Here is a 23,820-nt window from a genome sequence, read left to right on the forward strand (position 1 = left end):
TGGAGTGCATTGCTTAGTGTTGTGGTGAGCACATTGTACTGGGAGTCTCCTGAGACTGCTGCTAGTCTCTTTTTCGTGCCTATTAAAAGGAGGAGGAGCTCTTAGCTAGATCGACTCCAGCACGAGCGGAGCGTTTGTGGAGTGCGTTGCTGAGTGTTTTTGCGTTCCTGTGAGACGAGAGACAAGAGGATGGGGAGCCGGCTCCTTGACTACTACGTTTTCAACATGCTAAAAGGATGCTGAATCTACAGTATTTTCTAGACCTCTATTTGACATCCTGCAGTTTTAAGAAAATCAAAAGCTTTTTAAATCTAGAACAAATTTGGAGCTCCGGCAGAGGCAATATACTATCTTGAGCAGTGTGGTCTCCCCCGGTATATATTTACAACGGAAGATTGATGGGGAAGTGGACTGGCGAGCTATCGAGAGTGTGGGAGCCCGTCCACCACCTTGCATTTATCATCTATGAGGATTTTGAGAAGTGGTTTACGGATGGCACTGGAAGGCAGCGACACAGGGGTGCCGCGTCCTCTGTCTCCAAGTCGTGTGTGATGTCAGGTAAGTTGCACAGGATAGAGTGCCTTCCTGAAATACCACACGACCTACAGAATCTTTCAAGTTCTACCTCAAGGCCCCCACGGATGGCTACTTTGAGTCCGGACTGCCCTATGGCTTTGAAATCCCAGACATGTACCTCCCTGGCTAATATAGAGGTAGACATTTCCTCATCCACCCCTGGGGCGGAATGTATTGTGGCGGAATGTATTGTTCCGGGGAGTCCTTCCCTCCGGCCTCCCCAGTCACCCTTTGTGGATAGGCTAAAGGTAGAAGAGGGAGAAGAGGAGTTAGTTCTAGAAAAGCCTGGTTTGCCTTTGCCTATGCCTATGTATGTACCATCGAATTGTGGCAATGTTGTAAAGAAGTTGCTTTCCTTACCGGCTTGCCCCCACCTTTCTGGGGGGTGAGGTGGATTGGTTCCCCAGGAATATCCGCTGGCTCAAACTTTTGATCAACCAGTTGAATATCTCCCCCCCCCTCATATATCTGCTGAGAATTGTGTTGTTAAGAGGGGGGAAGCCTGTACACTCCAGCTGATTCAAAATGCTGAGAAAACAAATCAGAAAGCGGCTATGGCCAAGTGGGGTTCTGGTAAGTCACAAGATGAATTTATTTTGCCAAATTTAAGTACGGAGGATACCGAGGACCAACTACTGTGTCGGCCAATAGAAACAGCGACATTCTCTACCGACTCTAGACCAGTGAGAAAGAGCCCTAATAGCTTGGAATATCTATTGACTCCAGAAGCCGGCAAAAACACATCAGGCAGAGTAAAATGGAAATGGGCAGGCCCTATGAGAAGGGAGAACAATCTGCTACTAGTTCCTAATCTGACTATGACTGACCATCTATGTCTAGGAAAGGATGTAAAATGGCAAAACCATCAGAGCAACCCAATTAGTAAATCTATGGAACTAGTTTTTAGTGATCCTCCTACAAAGGATGGGACGGATGCAGAGTTATTGGAAGGTATTGGGTCTCAAGATCCTTTTCAACGGACTAGTAAGGTTCTGACAGTACGTTCTGATATTTGTCAACTATCAGAAACTTGGCAACATACATTCTAAATTTAAAATTGATCAAATTGGGTAACGCTCTTAATACAAGGTGAATCTGCTGGAGGGAGACTCCTATTGTGACTACTGGAAGGACTGCTGCTTGGAGTAAGCCAGCGCTGACCTACAGAGGCTAAGAGGAGTGAGGGGTTGGGGGGCTGAGAGAGCCACCAACCCCTGTAAGTACTGGAGGAAGATGGCTGACCTGAAGGGCACCAGCCCCTCTCAACTCCTTGAGGGAACCAGAGAGCCAAAGTCTGGGGCTTTTTACCCTGGAGCACTGGGGAATGATAAGAAGAGGTTCCTGGCACTCTCCCAAGGGCCCCAGGCCTTGGGGAGAGGCCAGCTGTGAATGCTGAACCCAAGGCCAAGGAAAAAGGCCTATTATGAACCCTGAACCCAAGGACTACTACGACAGAGGCTTGTTGTGAATGCTGTGACTCGAAACCTACTGTGAATCCAGTACTCTTGATAAAAAGGAGAGGAAGAAAGAACCCTGATAAAAGGAGATCCAAGAGGATGGACGGTCCAGGAGGGACCTGCCATGAATTTTGAAATCCAAACTCCTAAGGAGATGGTTGTAAATCGCAAGAGACCTAAAGAAAAAGTTTGTTTGTTTTGCATTAGAATGGGAATGGGCTTTGAAGGGTACGTTTTGAACTTGCTTTGGCCAAATCCTTATAACTTAGATGGTATTAGCATAGGGGTGGGAAGGCTAAAGACAAGCTTGGGATTCGGACAGTTCTGTTAGCCACATATTTGGACACGTCTTTACAGATTAGTGCACCTCTGGAGGAGCTAAGACTTGTTAGGTTATGGATCTTATCTTCGATCACAAGGGGACCACTTGGAGAACTAAGGAATCACTATTGAGTTCAACCCATTCTGACACAGTTGATTTAGAAGTCCATCTTTACTTGTTGAATTTCTCCCAGTACATGTTAGGCGTTTATCTAGTCCTAACCCTGACCAGTCTGTCAATCAAAATAAAGATTGGTTAAACCACAGGTCATGAATGATGTGCATCCTTGCCTTTCCTCAAGTTTCCCACATTGCCTAGATCAGTTGGCAACTTGGACTCAAATAGGGCTCCAGGAAAATCCTTGTCAAGTGCTTCATGGAAGTCAAGCTAAACTTCCTGCTTGGTAGCACATCTATATTGCCTGATATGGTAATTTCTGAATTATTTGTAGGGGATCATTCCTATAAAATTTGAATGGGGAAGTGCCAAACGGGAGGCACTTTTATACTGCCTGATGTGGAGGCCAATTCTGTACCTCTTAGCATGGGTTTATATGGGTGCATACCGGTACCACCTAAAGCAAGCAAGCCCAATAGCGTAACAAGAATCGTAACCCAGATATAAAATGCTCTATGCAAAAGCCTAAACGATTTGCTTTTTCTGAGCTTGTTCACCAACTTTTTTCATAGCAGCGCCCACGCAGTCAATGCATAATAAAACAAGGTGGTACATACAATAAAACAATGGTGGCTGTATACCACAAACCTTGGGGGAGCAGAAGGTAAAAACAATGGGGAGGTGGAAAGGGTAAGGTGTAGGCTGGGAGGAGCAATCAAGAGCCTTACAGAGCTGCACAACAGAATGCATGGGTCCAACACCCCCCAGGATTCCTGGGAGCTGGTTCTTCCTGATGTCTGTCAGCCATTCGTTGAGGGCGTAGCTGGTCACCTTATCCACACCCAACAGCCTGCCAGAAAACAAAGAAGATAGGATTGAGTATGCTGTTTTGGCAGAGCAGAAACACAACATACATTTTTAAGACAATAACCTGTTTTAGTATTGCGATTTATTTCTATTATGACCAAAAGGCTAAGACCGTAAGTTAATATCTTAGTTGATGTTTAGAATGGTGTGCTATAGGAAATTGTTAGATAGAGACACCTGACAAAAAAATTGCAGGCAGTTTACCAAATATAACTAGTGCCTCAAAGAGGAGATATCTCTATCTACACACACACACACACACACACACACACACCCCCCCGCCCCCCCCCCCTCCCCCCCCCACCCCCCCCTCCACTTTTTGCTACGATACAAGTCCAAAATTCTGTAACATTTTCTCTGAGGGACAGAATGATTTCCCCCATAGATTCCTCATCTATGAAACCCATCTTCAATCTGGATATTTTTTTAACATGAACAGTCAACAGGTGGCACCAACCAACTCCACAGTCAACTCCATCACAGCTCCTTAGTAACACATACACAAAAGTGATATCATTGTACATACACCTAGAGCTGCCAGGGCCATTTCTTCAGTTCAACCTTTATTACCCAGGTCCACCAAAAAGAACTGGCACAGAAACAGGAGCAGGTACCCATAGTGACGCGAAGTCCTGCACCTTGGTTTATAAATAGAGCGAATTGTGTAAGCAACAGCTAAAGTGGGCTCCCCAGCGCATCAATTGAGGGTGTGAATGCAGAAAGGGGCTTTGGGACACCGACCGGCCTCCAGTACCTCCTCCTCATCCCCACCACTTTATGAGCTTGAAACCTCTCCCAACACGTTTGTCAATCCGCTGGTGTTACTACTATGCATTTCAGAGGACCACAGGATGTGGACTGGTAGTGCAGGCATGCAACAGTACCTCTCCCCACAACATCGAGCTTGAAGAGAAAGCATGGGCACTACTGGAGCACACCTGGAGGCCTCTGTGATTAGCCCCCTGAGCAGAACAGTATGCATGCTCTTCAGTAATAATAGGGCCAAGTGTTGACACAGGGCACTACCCTATTTGATGGAGAAATGGCTGTGCCATGCTTGCATAGGACAGAACTAAATCTAGTGGGTCTATGTGTGCACAGAGGATGCTCGGCAGTGACAGCATACTTTGAGACAGAGACTGGGCTAACACACAGCTAATACTCTGACATACCACTGATTGGAGGCAAAACTGTACAGTATATAGAGATAGTGCTCTGTGAACAGAATTCAAATTCTCAACTACAGCAAATTCTTCGATGGAAACCTATCACCTAAGCATCCCTCCAATGGTATTTGATAGCAATAGGCTGGCCAAGTGACCCCACCTGCTACGGCACTTGGTACTGCCCAGTTTCAAGAGGAGGAAAGGACACCAGTGATGTACATGAGACCCAAGAGGTCGAATTAGATACAAAGAGGACTTTAATGTGAGCAGCTCCAATCTCCATGATGTCCCGGGAACGTTTGCAACTACAGGGTCATCTCTCTAGCTTTCAACACTACCAAAAATCATGAAGAGGTACAAACATCAATGAGCTGCAAAAAACCTGGAAGTTGGAGCAGAACAGCAAAGGGGCTGAACAACAATGTATTCCCTGGTGGAGGCTTCCCTTGACTGACACAAGCATGAGTGGGGATGGGCCGGAGGAGGAGGACTACTACTCCATTGCATCAGTTGAGCTGAAGGGACAAACTGAGAAGTGAGGTTGCACTGACAGAATACTCCAGTGTACTGCCCGCTTAAACATGCTAAGAAAAGGTGGATGAATAGGAAGATGCCTCTAACAGTTCCTAGCACCCAGAAAATAGAAAAACTAAAATTGGGGTTGCCCACTTTATTTGATCAACATTGTTTTGAGAGCTATATTCAGGAACCTCAATAAGAATTAGGCTGACTTCGAAGGAGCTTCTGTCTGACACAATAAATACAAATAAAGGTCTTAAACAGGCATGTGTCCTTGCACCAATACTTTGTAATCTTTTTATAACGGACCTGGGTATAATTTTAAAAAGTGATTGGTCCTTCCACCCCCTAAAACTAAATTTTTATAGTTTTTATTTATTTTCACACAGGAGGAACAATGCTCTTTTGATCACAAAAGAACGTACAATAGATAAGAAATTATATTTGACGGGAAGCAGTGAGCTTCTTGCAATGGGGTGAGTTTGAGGGGCATTCTGACCATTTTGTGGAGGGGAGTAAATGGAACAGCCACCGGGGACAGTAAAGAAGTGGACATCCATAGATTAAGGACAACCGACATTGGACATTTTTAAGTGCAGGTAGGCTTTACGGCCAGCTGTGCTTGTGATGTAACCATGAAGGGTGTAGTGCTAGAATGGAGGCAGAGAACGTGAGCGACAGCAGCAGGTTAGAGGCGAGGAATAAATGTTACCTAGGAGGCAGATGAGAGGTAGGTTCAGAGGGTAACTCCAAGGCGAGGAGATAGGCTTTTAGTTTGGTTGTGAACAAATCTGTGTGGACTGTTTCTTGGAGGTCCAGGGGAAGAGAATTCCATACAAGTGGAGCAAGAAGAGAGAAAAGGCAGAAGTGAGAGGAAGCACAGGGAGGGCAAGGTACCACAAGGGTAGTCGAAGAGGCAGAGCAGAGATTACGAGAAGGCTTGTACAGTTGAATAGAGGAGGATAGATACAGTGGTGCCTTACCATGGCTAGATTTGTGAACCAGGAGAAGAAATGTAAATCTGGCCCCGTTTTGCATCATCAGCCATCAAGACTGGTGATGGGGAAATGAAGGAGTTCAAAGAGTCTTGGTAGTGAAGTTAATGATCTTGTCGAGAGGACAGAAAGCATAGTTTGGGAGACCAAAGAGGATGCTGGCACAGTAGTCCAGTTTAAAGAAGACAAGAGTGGTTAAGAGATGCTTGGCGTTGTTTAAAGGAAGGAGGTGCATCAATTTCCTAATATTTAGTTGGTTGAGGCGAGCTGCCGTTCCAGTTTTTAAGATGAAAATAGATCAAGTGCGAGAAGGATCATAGATGACGCTGAGGAAGAGTAGGGGAGAGTGTCAGCTGGGAACTGGAGAGGAAGAGATGAGGGAGAGCTTTTGGCAGAGATGAAGAGTATCTCTGTTTTGGTAGAGTTAAACATCAGAGAGTGCGAAGCTATCCAACATTTAATGGCAGGGACACAGTTGGAAATTTTAATAGAGATATCTGAGAAGAGTTCAGGAAAAGAGAAGAAGATTTGGGTGTTGTCCCCGAAGAGTTGGCACGACAACCCAAAGGAGGAGATTAGTACCCCAAGAGCAGAAATGTAGAGTGTAAAGAGGGGTGGACCCAAGACAAAGCCTTATGGAACACCAACAGTTAGAGGAGTGAGTTGAGAGGTGTTGCTCCAGAAGAAGAGAATTGGCAAGGTGCAAGGTAGGATTCAATACACGCAAGGGCTCGATCGCGAATCCCAAGAAGAAAGGGTATTAAGGAGATCAGAGTGATCGACAGTGTCAAAGGCAGCAGAAAGGTGAAAAAGAATTAGAATAGAGGATAGGTTTTAGTGCTTAGCAGAGGCAATGAAGATGGACACATTCATGGGAGCAGTTTCTGTGGAGTGACAGGAGTGGAAACCTGCTTGTGGGGGGCCTCAAAAGTTGTGGATGTCTAAGAAATTGGTAAGGCGGTTGAACAATATCCTTTCGAGAAATTTAGAGTAGTGCGGAAGGAGAGACACAGGGGGAAGGTTAGACAGTAGGTTCGAGTCAGCCCCTAGCTTTTCTTTTTAGGAGAGGGATGACCATAGCTGTTTTAAAAACAGAGGGAAATCAAGCGAAGTCGAAGGGCAGGTTGAAGAGTTCAGCAAGGTGAGAGGCCACTATAGCGGCAATAGGCTTAACTACCTGAGGAGCCAAAGGGTCTGATGGGGCACAAGAGGGGTTGGCATTCATCAATAGAGATAGCACTTCATCAGTATTAGAGTGACTAAAGTGGGAGATGGAGGCAGAGGATGATGGTAGGGTAGGCAGTGTGTAAAATGTAGGAGGAGGGAATGTGAGGAAGGTCAGGAGAGTGTCTCTAATTTTGGTAATTTTTGCATTGAAGTATTAAGCTAGGTCATTATCTGTGAAAGTGTAATTGATAGTGATAGACTTAGGAGCAGTGAGGAGTGAGAGCAAGGTGCCCTGCAGCCTGCGAGGATGGTTGGAGTGAGAGTCAATGAGGGTTAGGTAGAATTACCTTTTAGCTCTATCAAGAGTGGACTTGAGAGAGTTCAGGGCAGAGAGGTAGAGTCGCAGGCCCTCATGCGAGTGGGTACGCCTCCATTTGCGCAGTAGCCAACATAGGCCTGTGCGGAGAGAGTGTATGAATGGGGTTACACATGGTTGAGGATGCTGAGATTTAGGAGTGGAAGTAAGCAGTGGGAAGTGAGAGGAGAATGAGTCATATCGTAGGGATTGGAAGCTGGCAAAGGCAGTGTTGGTGGAAGAGGTATCGGGTGTGAAGGAGGAGAATGAGAACTGTAGGTCAGAGAGAAAGGGGGAATGGCAGAAGGTTTAAGTTTCCTTTTAGTAATGGGTGATGCAAGTGGTGAGGAAAGGTCAGAGGGTGGAAAGGACATGGTGGTGGAAACAATTGAGTGAGCAGATATGGATGGTGTAACAGAAGTATTAGTGGCTGAGAAAGAGGTGGAGATGAATATGAGATCCAACGAGCTACACCCTGTGTGGGTAGGTAGGTTATGGACAGAGTGGAGAGTGTGGTCACTGAGAAAAGACTGAAGTTCTGATTTCTGAGAAGTGGTTGGAGAGGGAAGATTAAAGTCACCTATGAGAATGAGGTGATGTTTAGTGGAAAGAGAATCAAGGGGTTGCCCAAGGTCATCAAAGAATGGTGCAGCGGGATCAGGAGGGCGATAAATGGGGATGATGTGAACCGAGTGAGGTAGAGCAATAGTAGAGATGTTGAATTCAAAAGAGGTAAGAGAGGATGTGGCATCAGAGGTTTGTGAGGCATTGAAGCGGGAATGTGCTCCCAGTACTCAGATGAGCACCACTGTCTGCTCACCCTAAATTCTTGGAGGTGAGCGCCCAGCCCCTCAGGCATGCATCTTTAACTAGAGTCACTTGTGGCCAAGGTTGACAAAAAAGCGACCCCTTCAGGAGGTTGTCCTTCACGGACCACCATTGTAGATCTCTGGATATTTTCTCTGAGACCAGTAGAAGGTCTGAGGTTCGTCCCTGAAACTGTGACCATTGTGAGCTCAGAATCCACTATAGCAACCTCATGCACAGCAGGCCTCTGGCACTAACAAGATGCATGATGCCATAAGACGCAACAAGCGCAGAATAGCTGAGGCTGGAACTGTCGTTGGAGGATGGAAAACCTAGACCATCTGGATGATGTTTGCCACTCTGTCCTCGGGGGTCCAGGACCGCACCGATAAATCTGAGGGCGTGGGACAGCAGAACCTGAGAAATCTTGAACTTCAGGGGGAAGCCCAAGCTGTGTAATAGGCAGCACGAACGGTACAGGAGTGCTGATATTAGATCTGGTGAGTTGGCTTGGATGAGACAGTCGACTAGGTAGGGAAAGACATGAATGCCTACCCCTCCTGAGGCGAGCCGCCACTACAGGTAGCAGATTGGTGAAAACACTTGGTGCAGAAGAAAGGCCGAATGGTACGACCTTGAAATGGTAGTGGCAGTTTCCCACTTTGAATCACAGGTACTTCCCTGTGCGTCTTGTGGATAGCGACATGCAAGTAGGCATCCTGGAGATCCAGGGCGACTAGCCAGTCCTTCAGGTACAGTGCCTGGAGGATCTGGGCCAGAGTGATCAACTTGAACATGTTCTTGCACAAGTAAAGGTTCAGAAGCTGTAGATCCAGGATGGGTCTCAGACCTCTGTCCTTCTTTGTTATCAGAAAGTATGTTGAGCACCAAACCCTACCTCATTCTGAGCTGGATGGTATCTCTATGGCCCCTTTTACTAGAAGCTGATGGTTCTCCTCCTGTAGGAGAGGTTCCGGAGACAAAGGTTGGTGGCAAGGGGATGCTCTGGAGGGTGAGAGGCAAAAGAAAAGCAGTATCCCTGCTTCATGACCTTTAAGTCCCTGGCGTCTGATGTGCTATTTCTGCATTCCTCGCCAAACAAGGATATCCTGCCTCCCACTGGTGATAAATGGCGGAGGTGGAGGTGAAAGTTCCTTCTTTAGGTGCACCACAGACCCTACCTCTGTAGGGACGACGTCCTTGCCTGCCCGAGGGTGCATGGTCTATACATCTCTGGGCATAAGTGGAGAACGGGCGAAAAAAACCTGCCCACCAGGCTCACGGCGCACTGCTAGCCTCAGTGATTTGGCAGACGCCTTATAGACTTTAAATTCCTGGAGCGACCCGTCGGCCTTGGTGCCTCACAATTTCATGCCATCAAAGGGCATGTCCAGAAGTTTCTCCTAAACGTCAATAGAAAACCCGAACGTCCTTAGCCACGAAAACCAATGCAGGTCATTGCTGGTTGCCATCGTCCTTGCAATACAGTCTGGGATGCCCAGGCCAGACAGCAAAATCTGTTAGGAGGCTTCCTTGCTGCCTTTAAACAAGGGCTTCAAAACCAGCCTGCACCCCCCCCCTCAGGGATGTGCTCAGAAACCTCGGCTATCACTGACCACAGGCCAAAAGAAAATCTGGCCCAGGCACAAGAGGGGCAAAGATGGAAATGAGGTGGTTTTATGTAACCTTAAGGGTATGCAGTGATTTAAAAGAAGCAAATTTCTTTAAAAAAACATGTTGGGGTGGGGTAAGTGGTTAAAATGGGTGGGGAGGTGTTGGGCTGGGGTTTTAAAGATAGGGAAACGGGCAGTAGGGGAAGGGAACCCCCCAAATAAAAAATACATTAAAAGAAAAGATTTTATCGTTGATTTAGGTACGTTAAAAATGCATTCTTCATTTATTAATTTGTTAAAATCATATATAACCCCCTGGTTTCACAGAAAGAAACAAGGGAACCGAAGGGGCCGGCCTGTGCTTCTTAGCCACCGTGAGAACGAATGTCAGCTTGGCTCATCTACTGTTCAACTGAAAGGTATTGGGAAAGAGTTCTCTTTTTAGAACTTTCCCCTCCATAGTTTCCTATGGAACCCCAATCTGTTTGCTCTGTTTTATCCTGTCCTGTCCTGTCCTGTCTTGTCTTTTTGAAAGTAAGTAAAGACTTTAGCTTCACTTCCCTTTTGCCCTTAGTTATGGGGAAACTGAGAAGTCCTCCAGACTGTCAGTACTGGGGAAACTGTGTTTCTCTTTTGCATTCTTGTACTTTTTAACATGGAAACACATCACCTTACAGTGCAGTGCAATTGGGATACTTTAATATCATGCTAACTTTTTACACATGGGATTTTGGTTTACTTGTATATGTGTCTAAAGAAAAGCTAGTGGCAGCAAATACATTTTTAGCATGTTTGCATTTCACGCGTGTGGCTTCCAAACGTGGCTAGTGCCCTAAAATGGCCATGTCAGGAGATTTTAGCCTGCTACTTTGACAATAGTTTAGTGTGGCCGCCTTCCTGCCTTGCCAGGTCAATAACTCCCTTCTAAGGTCCTCCACTTGCCTGGGAAAGATGCTACATTCCTGGGAGTGTGTAGGGCTGTAAGTGTGTAGGAGTGTGTGTGTGTGTGTGTGTAGGAGTGTGTAAGTGTGTAGGGTTGTGTAAGTGTGTAGGGGTGTGTAAGTGTGTAAGGGTGTAGGGTGTGAGTGTGTAGGGGTGTGAGTGTGAGTGCAAGAGCGTGTGCGTGTGTCCCCCCCCTACAAGAAGAGGGTGGGGATGTCTGGTCCCACTTCACATCTGTGGTGCCAGAAAGTCTAAGTGTGGGGAAAATGTGAAACCAGTAGTTGTCCCTGATTGGACAACTACTGGCTGTTTGAATGGTGCAGATCCTTACCATTGGTGGGTTTGGACTTGCTTGCAAAAGAAGAGGACCTCTGCAGTCATTTCTTCAGATCACGGTTGAAGCCAAGAATCCCTCGAAGAAGAGCGAAGAAGAGCAGCCTGACGAAACTCTGAAGACGACTCCTGAAGTGGCCCAGTATCTCTTCCAGTAGTGAACCAGGTGAAGCCCTGCTCCTCTGCCTGATCTCTGAAGACTCTGAACGGTGCTTCAGCCCTTGGACTAATGGGACCAACTAGTCTTGATGCCTTTAAGGATCCTGCCCTTTTGAGCCTTTGGAAGTGTCGATGGACTGCCCGGTGGACTGACCAGCTCTCTCATGTGCTACCACACCTGAAGCATTGCCGTTCCGAGCTTGAACTTTGGTAGCCACCAGCTTGTGCCACAAGTCGCCTTCTCCCTGAATTTCAGCATTCCAGTATCCAGGGATCCTGTCCTGGAGCAGATTCTGTGATCACAATTGGAATGACCCCCGTCGTCACCTGTGTGCACAGACCATTGCTGGAACTTGCCTTTCCCTAATCTGTGAAGGCTCCTGATGAGGCCTGCATCAGTGTTTCTTGCATTACTTTATCAGAGGTTGCATCTTGCAGCTGTGCCCGACCGGGAAGAATCCTCGAACCCACAGCACCTGGGCACCTCTCACTGGAAACCAACAGCGGAAGATTGAGCCCCCACCAACACCCAGAGGATCCACAATGACATCTGGGAAAATCAGTGTCAGGGGGGTAAATAAAACTAGGGCATCCCCCCTGTCCTCCATAGGATAACACTGGGAGCAAGCCACTTTGTCTCCTTATTCCATTACACTCATCTTCTGGCTGTCGAACCTGGGCTGAGTATCCTGTACCTCGTTTAGCCGTGGGTCCGGAATACAAGAAAACATTTACTTGCCTTTAGTAAAATAGTTGAACTTTTAAACAATCACCAACATAACGTTATTAAATTTACCTACAGATATACAATTCTGGTGAGAAATATTGTGGCCCCAGTGACTTTTGTGCGCAAGGCCCCATTCTTCTTAGGGTTTGGACTCCTTAAAATAGGTTGTCTTGTGATCTGGTTCCATCATTGACTGCATCTGAAATACATACCTGCTCTGTTATTTGATGTATATTTCACTGTATAGTGAATTAATATATTGTATCAGAGTGTTGTGAGATAATACTACCAAGGTAGTGCTCTCAAGTGCAGAGCAGTGAAGCAGTGGATTGCTGTTTGTTACCAGTGTCTTGGTTCTCGGCAGCGTTTTGCAGGCCACACTCACTTTGGACCACAGGACATTTAAACTTGGGTGTCATTCTCCTGTGCGCGCACTCCGAGGAAGTGCTCTCAAGTGCAGAGCAGTTAAGCAGTTGGGCAGTTGGAAGTTTGGCGACTAGTGACTAGTAAGTGCTACTTTGATTTTCCTTTGCTCTCCAGCCATTATGTACTCCCTGCAAAGCTTATCCAAACATTCTGATAACTAAATTGCTGAACAGATGTTTGAAATGGCAAGAACATTGCAGCTTCCAGTTTCACCCTGCGAGGATGGCTGTGTGGTAGATTTACTTTGCAACCCTAATGTCGGGGAAAATATGTCATCTCGCTTTTTAACCACTCACATCAGAACGCAAACACTAACTGTTCTGAAAGCTGAGGAAGCAGCCAATATTCCGGAATCTGATGAGGAAATGGCAAATATATTGGATGCCGAGGAAATAATCCAAGCAATTACAGACGATAATTGTCGCAATCTCCCTTCCCCATTTAAACAGATAGAGAGGGGCAAAGAGTCGGTTTCTATGTATCAGTCACGCCATATGCCTCTACTCCACACCTCCAGCAATTTCAAAGTCTCTCTACAATAGGTTTTCATGAGGATTCTGAAGACAGTCCCACCGTTCAAAAAGCCTTGATTGCTCTAAGCTACGTGATATAATCGTTTTTTTCTCTCCATGAATGTATCATATTCTAAGTGCAAATGCACACAATTGCTAGTGGCGCAATACAGGAGAAGGTAGTTTCTTACCTGTAACTCCATTTCTACAGCATTGGTATCTTTCATGGATTCACATGCTTAGAATATTCCCCGTCGACAGACTGGGAAACCCTCGGTAAGCTTATAAAGCCTTTTCCCGTAGGAAAAAGTTCGACACTTGTGTCCCATCTACGTCGTTTTGGGCCGCGCACGCACGCCCCACTAGGACGTAGTGGTATAAATGCCCCGCCCCCGCGGCCCCCTTCAGATTTCGACCCCTCCAAAGTGGAACGGGGTGAAACCAAAACTACAAGATGATTGCATTTTGGGGAGGCAGGAGGGCGCATGTGAATCCATGAAAGATACCAATGCTGGAGAAATGGAGTTACAGGTAAGAAACTATTCCCTTCTCCAGCATTAGATCTTTCATGGATTCACATGCTTAGAATAGAATGCACAGCAGTGAACTTGAAACAACGAAGGAGGTTTAAATGCAATCCAGCACCCACCCCATCCTGCAAAAGGCGAATCATGATCACATAAGATTCAAAACTAACAACATGCCACAGTACTGCACCGAGTAATATTTATATAAGCCAAAAAAGCATACATAAAACACACGCATTTACCTCCATGCCTATATTTGTACATATATCTATATATGCTGTTCCAGAGTAACCCTCAGAGGTTCCACTCCTGCCTGTCCTTGGCACCACGTACAGAATCTCCTCCACTTACACCTGTAGGACTTGTTGGTGGACGGGGCCCGCGCAGCCTGTAATATCTTCCGACAGTCCGAGGGAATGTTCAAGGCACCAAATTCTGAAAAGTCAGGAGCCAAGCTGTGAGGTTGAGGCTGCTCAGGCTGTGATGCCACACCGTTCCTTCGTCCCGGGACAAGAGGTTGGGCACCTTCGGGAACGTTATGGGGCGATCCTCTGACAGATGAAGCAGGTCGGAAAACCATGGTTGCCTCGGCCAACACGGTGCTATCAAGATGACTCGGCACTTGTACCTGCGTATCCCACTGCAGAGTTCTCCGTATCAGAGGGAACGGAGGGAAGGCATAGAGGAACTTGCCCGTCCACGGGAAGGAAACCGCTTCTCCCACCGAATCTCCCTGTGGCCACCTGCTGGCGTACATCTCGCACTTCTTGTTTGCCTTCGTGGTGAAGCGATCCAGCGGAGGTCGCCCCCATTTCTCGAAGACCTTCGACAATTGATAAGTGTATTTCCCACTCGTGAATCTGGTCCATTTTTCTGCTGAGCGAGTCCGCCTGCTCGTTCCTCACTCCTGGCAGGTGATGAGCTACGATGGATATATCGTGTTTTAGAGCCCAATGCCACACCTTCTGAGCCTCGATGGAGAGGGTTCTGGACCGCGTGCCACCTTGCTTCCTTAAGTAAAACATTGCTGTGGTGTTGTCCGTCAGAACTCTCACTGTGGATCTCTTGATGTGAGGCAGGAACGCCCTCAGGGCCCAGCGGACCGCTCTTAATTCCAGAACGTTGATGTGCAGGAGAGATTCCTTCTGAGACCAATGTCCTTGTGTCTGCAGAGTGCCCATGTGCGCTCCCCAGCCAGTTAGGGACGCGTCCGTCACCACGGTGAACCGAAACTCCGGCTCCTGTAGGGGTACTCCTTTGGAAATGTTCTGAACTCTCTTCCACCACCGAAGAGTTGATAGGAGCTTGTCGTCGTCGACGGTCAGCCTGTCTGACCAGAGGCCCTGAGCCTGCGTCCAACGATCCGCCAAAAACTGTTGCACTGGCCTCATGAAAAGGCGGCAGTTGGGCACCAGAGGAATGCAGGACGCCATAGCTCCCAGGATTGATGTATATTTTCTCACCGACAGCCTGGAATTGATTTTCAACTGACTTGCCAATCGACTGAGCCTGGTGATCCTGTCGAGGGATGGTCTGACTAACCCCAACTGGGTCTCGAACTGTGCACTCAGAAACACCAAGCTTTTGGACGGCGTTAGCGAGGATTTTTCGAAGTTTATCGCAAACCCCAATCGTTGCAAGAGGCTCATGGTGTCCTGTAGACTCCTGTGCGTCGACGCCGGGGAGGACCCCCTCACCAACCAGTCGTCGAGATACGGGTATACATGGTGGCCTTGCCTTCTCAGCCAGGCTGCCACCGGAGCCAGGCATTTCGTGAACGTTCTGGGGGAAGATTTCAGTCCAAAGGGAAGAACTGTGAACTGGTAGTGAGTCCGCCCTACCACAAACCTTAGGTACTTCTTGTGTCGCCGACACATCAGCATGTGGAAGTACACGTCCTGCAGGTCCAGAGACGCCAGAAAATCCCCTTCTTGAACGGACCTGATCACCTCCTGGAGCAGGAGCATCTTGAACTTTGTGTTTTTCAGCGACTTGTTTAGTTTGCGCAGGTCTAGGATGGGACGCCACTTTCCATTTGGCTTTTTCACCACAAAGTATCAGGAATAAATAAACCCCTTGACCCCTTTGTGACGACGGGACCAGTTCTATAGCCCCTTTTTGTAGCATAAGTGTTACTTCCTGCAGCAGCACGCTCAGATGGGAATGAGCTACACACGCCGGTGGAATATGCAGAGGGTTGCTCTTGAATTGCAGGGAATATCCGTATTTTACAGTGTCCAACACCCATTGATCTGTTATCCGCTCCCATTCGTTGATGTAACATGATACTCTGCACCCCAGAACGTTCCGATGCCCGTCATTGCTGGTCCTTACTCTGTTTATCCCTCGTTGACGAGTAACCTGCTCTCTTCTTGGGGGCCTGGTAGTCCCAGCGACGTTTAGCCGCTTGCAAAGCTCGCCTGTATCCCTGAGAGGAATATGCTGGCCTACCGAAGGGTTGGTCCCTCGATGAAAACCTGGAATTCCCCGATGCTTCTCTGAAGGGAAGAAAAGACCGGAAACTCCGACCACTCTGGAGGGCCCCCAAGGAACGCGCCGTGTCCGAGTCCTCCTTCATGCCCTTCAGGGCTTCGTCGACCTTCTCGCCGAAGAAGAGGGTCTCCTTCAAAAGGCATATCCAGTACCTTGTACTGCACCTCCGGTCGGAAGTTGGTGCATTTTAGCCATGCCTGTCGTCGGAGAACTACGCCGTTGTTCACCTGCTTAAACCCCGACTCTGCAAGGTCTACTGCGATGTTAATGGCAAGATTTGAAGCCTCCTCACCTTCCCTGACCAGCAACATAGCTGCTTTCGATGTTCATCCGCAAGGTGTTCGAGTATGGGCGCCAACCGATGCCACATCCCCCCGTCGTATCTAGCAACTATGGCGAGAGAATTGGCCGCCTTCACTGTGGTAGCATCTACTGACAGGACTTTTTTGCCGAACGCATCCTGGCGTCTAGCATCACTTTCCGGAGGGGTCGTACACTTGTGTTGAGCCCTTGCCTTTACTCGCCGCCGCCACCGATACCACAGAGGCAGGTGTTGGTTGTGAGGAAAGGCACTTGGGAGTAGAGTCCGGGGCTTTGAATTTTTTCTCTAGGCGACCCTTCATCGCTGGCTCTAAGAAAGGGTGACGCATGGTTTGAAGACCTTCCTTCCACACATGATCCAGGATGGGCACTGAAAACACTGACCTTCTCCTTTTACCCATGTGGTTGAAAAGAAAATAGTCCTTCTTTTTTTCTTCTTGGGCCAGCCCAAATTCCCTGCAAGCCCTGGCCATCATGTTGTACAATGACCCGATATCGTCTGGGGGAGACGGCTGAGCCGGGCTCCTCTGGGCTTCCAATTCTGCATCGGACTCCCAGGTCGGATCCCTGGAGGGGGAAAGGGAGACCACCGATGACGCTCTACTGCCTGATTCCGAATCCAACAGTTCCCCTTCCTCACGGCATGGGGCCGAGAGATTTGCTTCCGAAGGCCCTGCCGCGGGGGTTGAAGGTGGAGGGCGGCGAGACGGGCCCGGGTCGTCGACGACCGACCTGGCCGGAGTTGTTCGAGGCCGTCTGTCATCCAGTGTTCTCAGCAGCGTTTGCAGCGTGGACAAGACCTCCAATGATAAAAACGATTGCGGATTGAGCAGGGGGGCAGAACCCGGAATGCTCCCGGAGAATGGTGTGGTAACTTGTAACCCCAGGTCTGCAGGGGCAGCTATCCTTTCACCCTTGTCTCCCGAGGACACCGACAAGGCCTCCTGCTGTAGAAGTGTGTCCGGCAAAATTGGGTCGTAGACCTCTGGACGCCAAGCCTCTTGCGGGATATCCGTCGACGAAGCAACTGGTCTGCCCCGTCGTCGTCGCCTGCAATCCAGGAACAGTTGATGTCAACTGCGTCAGTGGCAGAGAAGTAGTATACGACTGCCCAACCGTTGATGACGGTGGTGGTCACGCAGGCTTATGCGTTGCTCCCGCCTTTTCTGAACTCGACCTGCGTTTCTCTGTCTCTCGACTCAAGGTCGATCTATGACGATCACCCGAGGAGGATTTAGATTTTTCTTTGTCTTTCCTCGCTGAAGATGAGGACGAAGAGGCCTGGCCTACCGACGACTCCTTGTCCACTGGTCACGATTTCTTTACCGGGGCCCCTGAAGATTTTGACACCGAGGCCGCGCTGCGTGTGGAGCCCACTTCCGAAGGCGGGTATGCCCCCGCTCTGTCGTTCAACCATGCGACAAGCCTGCGACTCCGATCCTTAAGAGTCTTCTGGGAGAAGCCCTTACATATGTCGCACTTGTCAGCCGAGTGATGAGGGTGCAGACAGTAAATGCAGTCCATATGTCCGTCCCCCTCGTAGACCACCTTTAGTTGGCACGTAGCGCACGGGCAGAACAGTGCTTTTCCAGACATTAGGAGAAAAACCGCAACAGCACAACCTAACCAAGTAGAAAATACACGAGGTGTTCCCACTTTGGAGATGGTTGAAATCTGAAGGGAGCCGCGGGGTCGGGGCATTTATACCACTACGTCCTAGTGGGGCGTGTGTGCGTGGCCCAAAACGACGTAGATAGGACACAAAAGTGTCGAACATTTTCCTACGGGAAAAGGCTTTATAAGCTTACCGAGGGTTCCCAGTCTGTCGACGGGGAATATTCTAAGCATGTGAATCCATGAAAGATCCAATGCTGGAGAGACTGGATAATGCCTCTAAGGAAGCTGAATTGAAAGCATACTTTTTGCCTAAACATTCTCAACAGTATTCCAATTTGAAGGTTCACAGGCCATTCAGATGATTCAAAATACTGCTGATATGACACAAACGCAGAGTAACATGGATCAGTGCCCTTTACATCGTCAGTCAGCCTGCGAATCACATACTGCATCAGATATAGCTGATTGTGCGGTCTCCCAGGTCGACAAACGTATGTTTTCTCCTCTCCCTCAACAAATGGTGGCTTTATTGCAAGTCCCACTGAATTTACACTATAAGGCTTTACAAAAGCCGAAACATATTGAAAAGCCCGCCGGTAAGAAAACTAAGAAATGTAAAGGCCAGAACAACAAAAAGTCATCCAAAAAATTCCTGCGAAATATTACTATACTCTATTTCCAAGATGAAATCGAACTCTCGAAAAGCCACTGCAGATAAGGAAAAGTCAACTTTTAAGGTGATAACTGACAGTTTCTCTGAGGGTGAATCTGCAGCTGACAATGATGACTCTGTGATTAGTCACTTGAACGTAGTGGCGATGTCGGAGGTGGCAGGCCCAAAATACCAATGAAAATACTGCCATACAATTTGATTACATTTTACAAATCAGCAGTGGATTTGGGAAACGTGATCAATACTTTTAATGGCTGAGTTTGTGAATCAGTGCAAACTGATGCTACTGCTATTTTACACGTATGTAGCAAGGTCAGCACAGAGAATAGAATTTCAGGCGTTTTGTCTACTGCTAAAGATAGGGTTAGCCCCAAAATACAGAGAAAAAAAAGGCTGAATTCACATTTAGTGCGCATTCGGCCTGGTAAAGACTGAAGCCCATACTACTGAAAAAGAGGAGCGGGGGTTTCGGGTATTATGGGCTGCGGGGTATGCAGGGGCCCCCCCCCATACATTTAATGCCCAGCGGGGGGACAAACAACCAAAATCCCAAAAGCTCGAATTACAAAATGCAAACAAGTAGGCTTAAAAACGTAGATCACTAAAGATACAGATACAGCTAAACACTGTCCTGGCAACTTGAAGGCTAATAAAGCTGAATTCCTGCACACCCGTCCATGGTTGGTTGCAGATACGGTGAAGAATTACGAGGTGGTTGCGGAAGAGTCAAATGTATTCACTTGACTCCGTTTGGACAGAATCACCTTATTACAATGTGGACTAACTGCATGCACTGTTGCAGGACATAACAGCTCCACAGATAAATGGTCCGAAAGAGGATGGGTTGCATAATACGTTTAATGTGTATAGCATATTAAGGGGAGCTAGGGGTCGAAGTGACAACGTGGCTGGCACTTTGAAATTGAACCTGCCTTACGTGAAGGGTCCATTTAGAAGCAATGATGACATGCGGTCTGTTGAACTGGCCAGCTTTTCTACACCCAGGTTTACTATGGAAAGCATTTTTTAAGGATGATTTAAATCTAGTCCTTACTGGATCGAATTTGTATGCAATTTCAATCAAAGATATTGCGAGAGTGGAGTTTAGTCATACATCCAACATTGCTACTCTGCATATTGAGTCCAACATTGTTGCAGAGGTTATAACCAGAGAAATAGCTACTCTGAGAAAGTTGGGTTTTAATATTTCCGAGTACACTCCCACTGTTATGAAAAGGTGGTGGGGGATAGTGACTTCACAGTGTCGGGTGTTGGGAGAAGGTAAACGGTATTATTGTCTTAATTTCCAATAGGGAATCGGATACAAGAGCAGATAACATCTCTGAACCTTCGACTTCAGTGACGTGTGTGGAGCAAGACTGGTGCTGGCTGTCTGGAGCCCTTATGGTTGACAAGAGTGACCCCCCCCCTTAGTTCCAAGTTGCTTTAGTTGAAAAACTCCCTTTAACTTTACTGTCATAAAATTCGAGAGGACATAGTGCTCTCTTTAAAAAATAAAAAAATAAAAAATCACAGTTGTTAACATCATTGAGACAGCACAAAATCATTTGTATTCAAGAACATTGGTTAACCAGCCACCCTAGTTTGGACGGCTAGTCGTCCTGCTTTCAGGCTGTACAAAAGGGAAGCTTGGCCCGTCTCGGGTGGGCTCTTGACACTACTTAAATCTGGTTGTGGAATCACAGATGAGAAGAAACTGGAACTACAGGCAGGGATAATTATAGTAGAGTTTATAACAACGAAACCACTGGGCAAGTACAGGATTCTGCTAATCAATATTTACTAGCATGAAGGCGTCAGAACAATAGATAGGTTTTTGGCGACTTTACAATTTTATATCGAAGGATGGTTGAGTATGAAAGATTTGGGGCATGTAACCGTCGTTGCTGATTTGAATTCATCCTGTCCAGTGTCCGGTAACGATAGCTCTGTATATTCCACTGCTTTGTTTGTATTTGTATTTATTAGGCTTATATAGCGCTTTATACCAAAGTTTGATGGTTCCTCCAAGAAGAAGATTCGTAACGGGGCCAAATGGCTTGCCTGAATATGTTCACTGGGTCTGTTCAAAATAAATGGGGCCGTGAAAGGAGATATTCCTGAAAATTACTCCTGGTTCCGAAGGGACACTAGGTCCACCTTGGATTATATTTTTATGTTAGTTGGATATATAGTTTGAGGTTTGGAAAAGCACTTATATAAACAATGTTAGTGCTAATCCGGGAGGAAACAGAATTGTTTGGAAAACAAACACTATTATTAGATTTAATGATAGGATGAATGATGTATTGGAATCAAATTTTGAGTATAAATTAGGTCTGTTCACCTTGATAACACTGAACAAGTGTTGACGCATAATTTAAATCTTGCCTTGCGTTTGAGTGAGAAAAGGGTCAATGGCATTAACTAACAATTATCATGCTTATGATTCGTGCATAGAGAATAAGAAAAGAGAAGCGAGAGCAGACGTGAGGTCCCTTAAAAAGTTCAACATGGGTATTGAAATGGAAAAGACTGCAATTGCATAGATTACCTTTAGATATAAGAACTGGGTCAAGAGGCAAAGAGCTTGACTCCAACAACAGGATGCTGAGCTGATGCTCGACTGCTTGAAAACTAAAAATGTAGTTAATTTGGGGAATTTGGTTAACTCAGTGAACAAGGGGCATATAGGAACACAAGCTAACACACTCAGAGTCCATATGGGTTTCACATTTAGAATTTTTGCATGCCGATGATAAAGTGGACTCCATTCCAACAAGCCTTTTAGAGGACTGGGAAACTAACCAAATTATAATAAACTTTGCACCAGAGGTGATTTATACTATCATACTTGAGGCCAGTCAATCGAGGGATTCAGGTACAGCTTTTTAAGGGAAATCCTCATAGATGGGCAACAATTTTGTCACTTCTTTTCTCGGATATAGAGATAACTGGTAGCTATTCACCATTGTGGAAAACCCGTTATATTGTACCCATATACAAGCGTGGTCCCCACTCAGACCCAAAAAATGATCGACCCATAACTATCCTTGCTGCGGATAGTAAGATCTACGCAGCAGTTTTACTGAAACATCTTGAGATATGGGCTTAGAAAGTTGGTCATTTGAGCAAATGTCAAACTGGGTTTCCGAAATCACATGGGACAAGTCTCAACGGTTTTGTATTAAAGTGCTGTCAAGATATAAATAAGAGTGGACGCTAGAATGCCATACTTCTAGCAATGATAGCTCTTACTTCAGCGTTCGATTTAATAAGTAGAAATCTTCTATGGCGAAGTTCTATAAATGGGGCATTCCGATTGGGCTCTTGAAGCTTATTATTCGGTTACATGAGTGCAAGCTAGGCTAAACAAGACGGGCATCTTGTCTTACAAGATATCTATTAAGAATGGTTTAAGACCGGTTTGCATTCTTAACCCCGTCTTTTTAACCTATATGTATCTGATGTTGGAGCAGAGATTGAGAACTCTGCTTTTGTTCTGCCCAAAATAGGACATGTAAGGCCCATATGGTTGTCATATGCCGACGACTTCTTACTTTTGGATCTGTCCTCATCCTCCTCGATCTCTCTTCTGCCTTCCACACGGTCAACCATACCATCATGCTCAACCGTCTCCGTGAAAACCTGGGTATCACTGATCAGGCTCTGGCCTGGCTGACCTCTTTCCTCTCAGATCAACCCTCCCAGGTCCAACTTGGGTCTTTCCTTTCATCTATCCTCCTCTCTACCTGTGGTGTTCCCCAGGGGTATAACCTCTCGTCCTGGCTTTTCAACCAATACCTGGCAACTCTCGCCCACTGCATTACCACTCTCCGCTCAAATTTCCAGTGCTACGCTGACGACACAACTCATTTTCAGGCTGCCCTCTGCCACCTTCTCTCCCTCTCTCATCTGATTGCCTAACTGCCATTCAAGATTGGTGTGCCGCCAATGATCTTTGTCTGAATGCCAGCAAGACGGAGATCCTCCTCATCGGCACACCTTCACCATCCTTTCTCCTCAGTCTCTGGCTGGCCTCCCTTGGCCCTCCTCCTACCCCCACCTGAGAGGCTAAGAACCTCAGGGTCATCTTTGACTCCACCCTTTCCCTTTCCGCCCACATCTCTGAGGTCTCTAAAAAGTCAAATTTCCGACTGCACCTCCTCAGAGGTACTCTGCCTTTCCTCTCCTTCCCCCCAGAAGCTCATGGTATCCCAAGCTCTGGTTCTCTCTAGCTTGGACTATTTTAACAGCCTCTATCTAAATCTACCTGCCTCTACTCTCCGCCCTCTGCAACTAATCCAGAACAGGACTGCGAGACTTGTCCTTGGCCTCAAGCCCTGGGATCGTATCTCTCCAGCTCTGAAATCTCTCCATTGGCTCGCAGTGGATGCAAGGACTAAATTCAAAACCCTCTGCATTGTCTACAAGGGGCCTGGGTCCAAAATACCTTCAGATATCCCTCCGCAAATACCTCCCCTCTCAAGCTCAGCGCTCCTCTACCTCCAACTCCCTCAGGGTCAGTCGTTTTTCAAAGATACGAGCTGAGGGTAGATCTTTATCTTCGTCTGGGGCCTCCCCCTGGAACAGCCTCCCTGCCACTCTAAAACTTGAGGAGAACCATCTCCGGTTCCGGAAGCACCTCAGGACCTTCCTCTTTTCTTCTGCCTTCACTCCCCTTCTCCGCTGCTGATCTGTTCTCTCTTGGCACCGTGCACCTGGCCACCCTCTGTCCTCCGGGCCCAGGTACCTGCTCACCCTGCCACCCTCCTGCACTGCCTCCAGGCCACCCCTTGCACTGGGGTCTGTATCTGTACCCATACAGCCCCCCCCTTTTTTCTTCCTGCCCTTATCAGACCTACCCTGTCTGCTGCCTTAAAACTAGCACTTGCAAAATGCTGGCTGCACTAAAACTGTTTGTTGCCTTTATTTATTTATTTATTGTTATTTATCAGTTTCTCCTCTGCTTCGCACTTTCAATTTCTCCCCCTTCCATGCACTTTTCCCCTCCCCTGCACTTGCGCGTTCTCAATGTCACTGAGCCTAGTAAGATCACTGTTTTGTTCTCCCCTGTTCCCCTCCCTTGCCTTGTCGCGCTCTGAAACATTTGTGTACGAGCGCGATAC

General features: G+C 47.2%; 1 protein-coding gene across 1 annotated transcript in view; it reads right to left on the minus strand.

The window, feature by feature from the left end:
* Positions 1 to 23,820, minus strand: part of ATG2A (autophagy related 2A) — a 2,105,371-nt gene that overhangs the window by 143,775 nt on the left and 1,937,776 nt on the right. The window contains exon 39 of the mRNA XM_069644746.1: positions 3,201 to 3,322. Within this exon, the coding sequence (XP_069500847.1) occupies positions 3,201 to 3,322 (122 nt within the window). The remainder of the gene's footprint in view (positions 1 to 3,200; positions 3,323 to 23,820) is intronic.

The sequence above is a fragment of the Ambystoma mexicanum genome, chromosome 2p (assembly GCF_040938575.1).
Source record: "Ambystoma mexicanum isolate Mex_15411 chromosome 2p, UKY_AmexF1_1, whole genome shotgun sequence".
NCBI lineage: Eukaryota > Metazoa > Chordata > Amphibia > Caudata > Ambystomatidae > Ambystoma > Ambystoma mexicanum.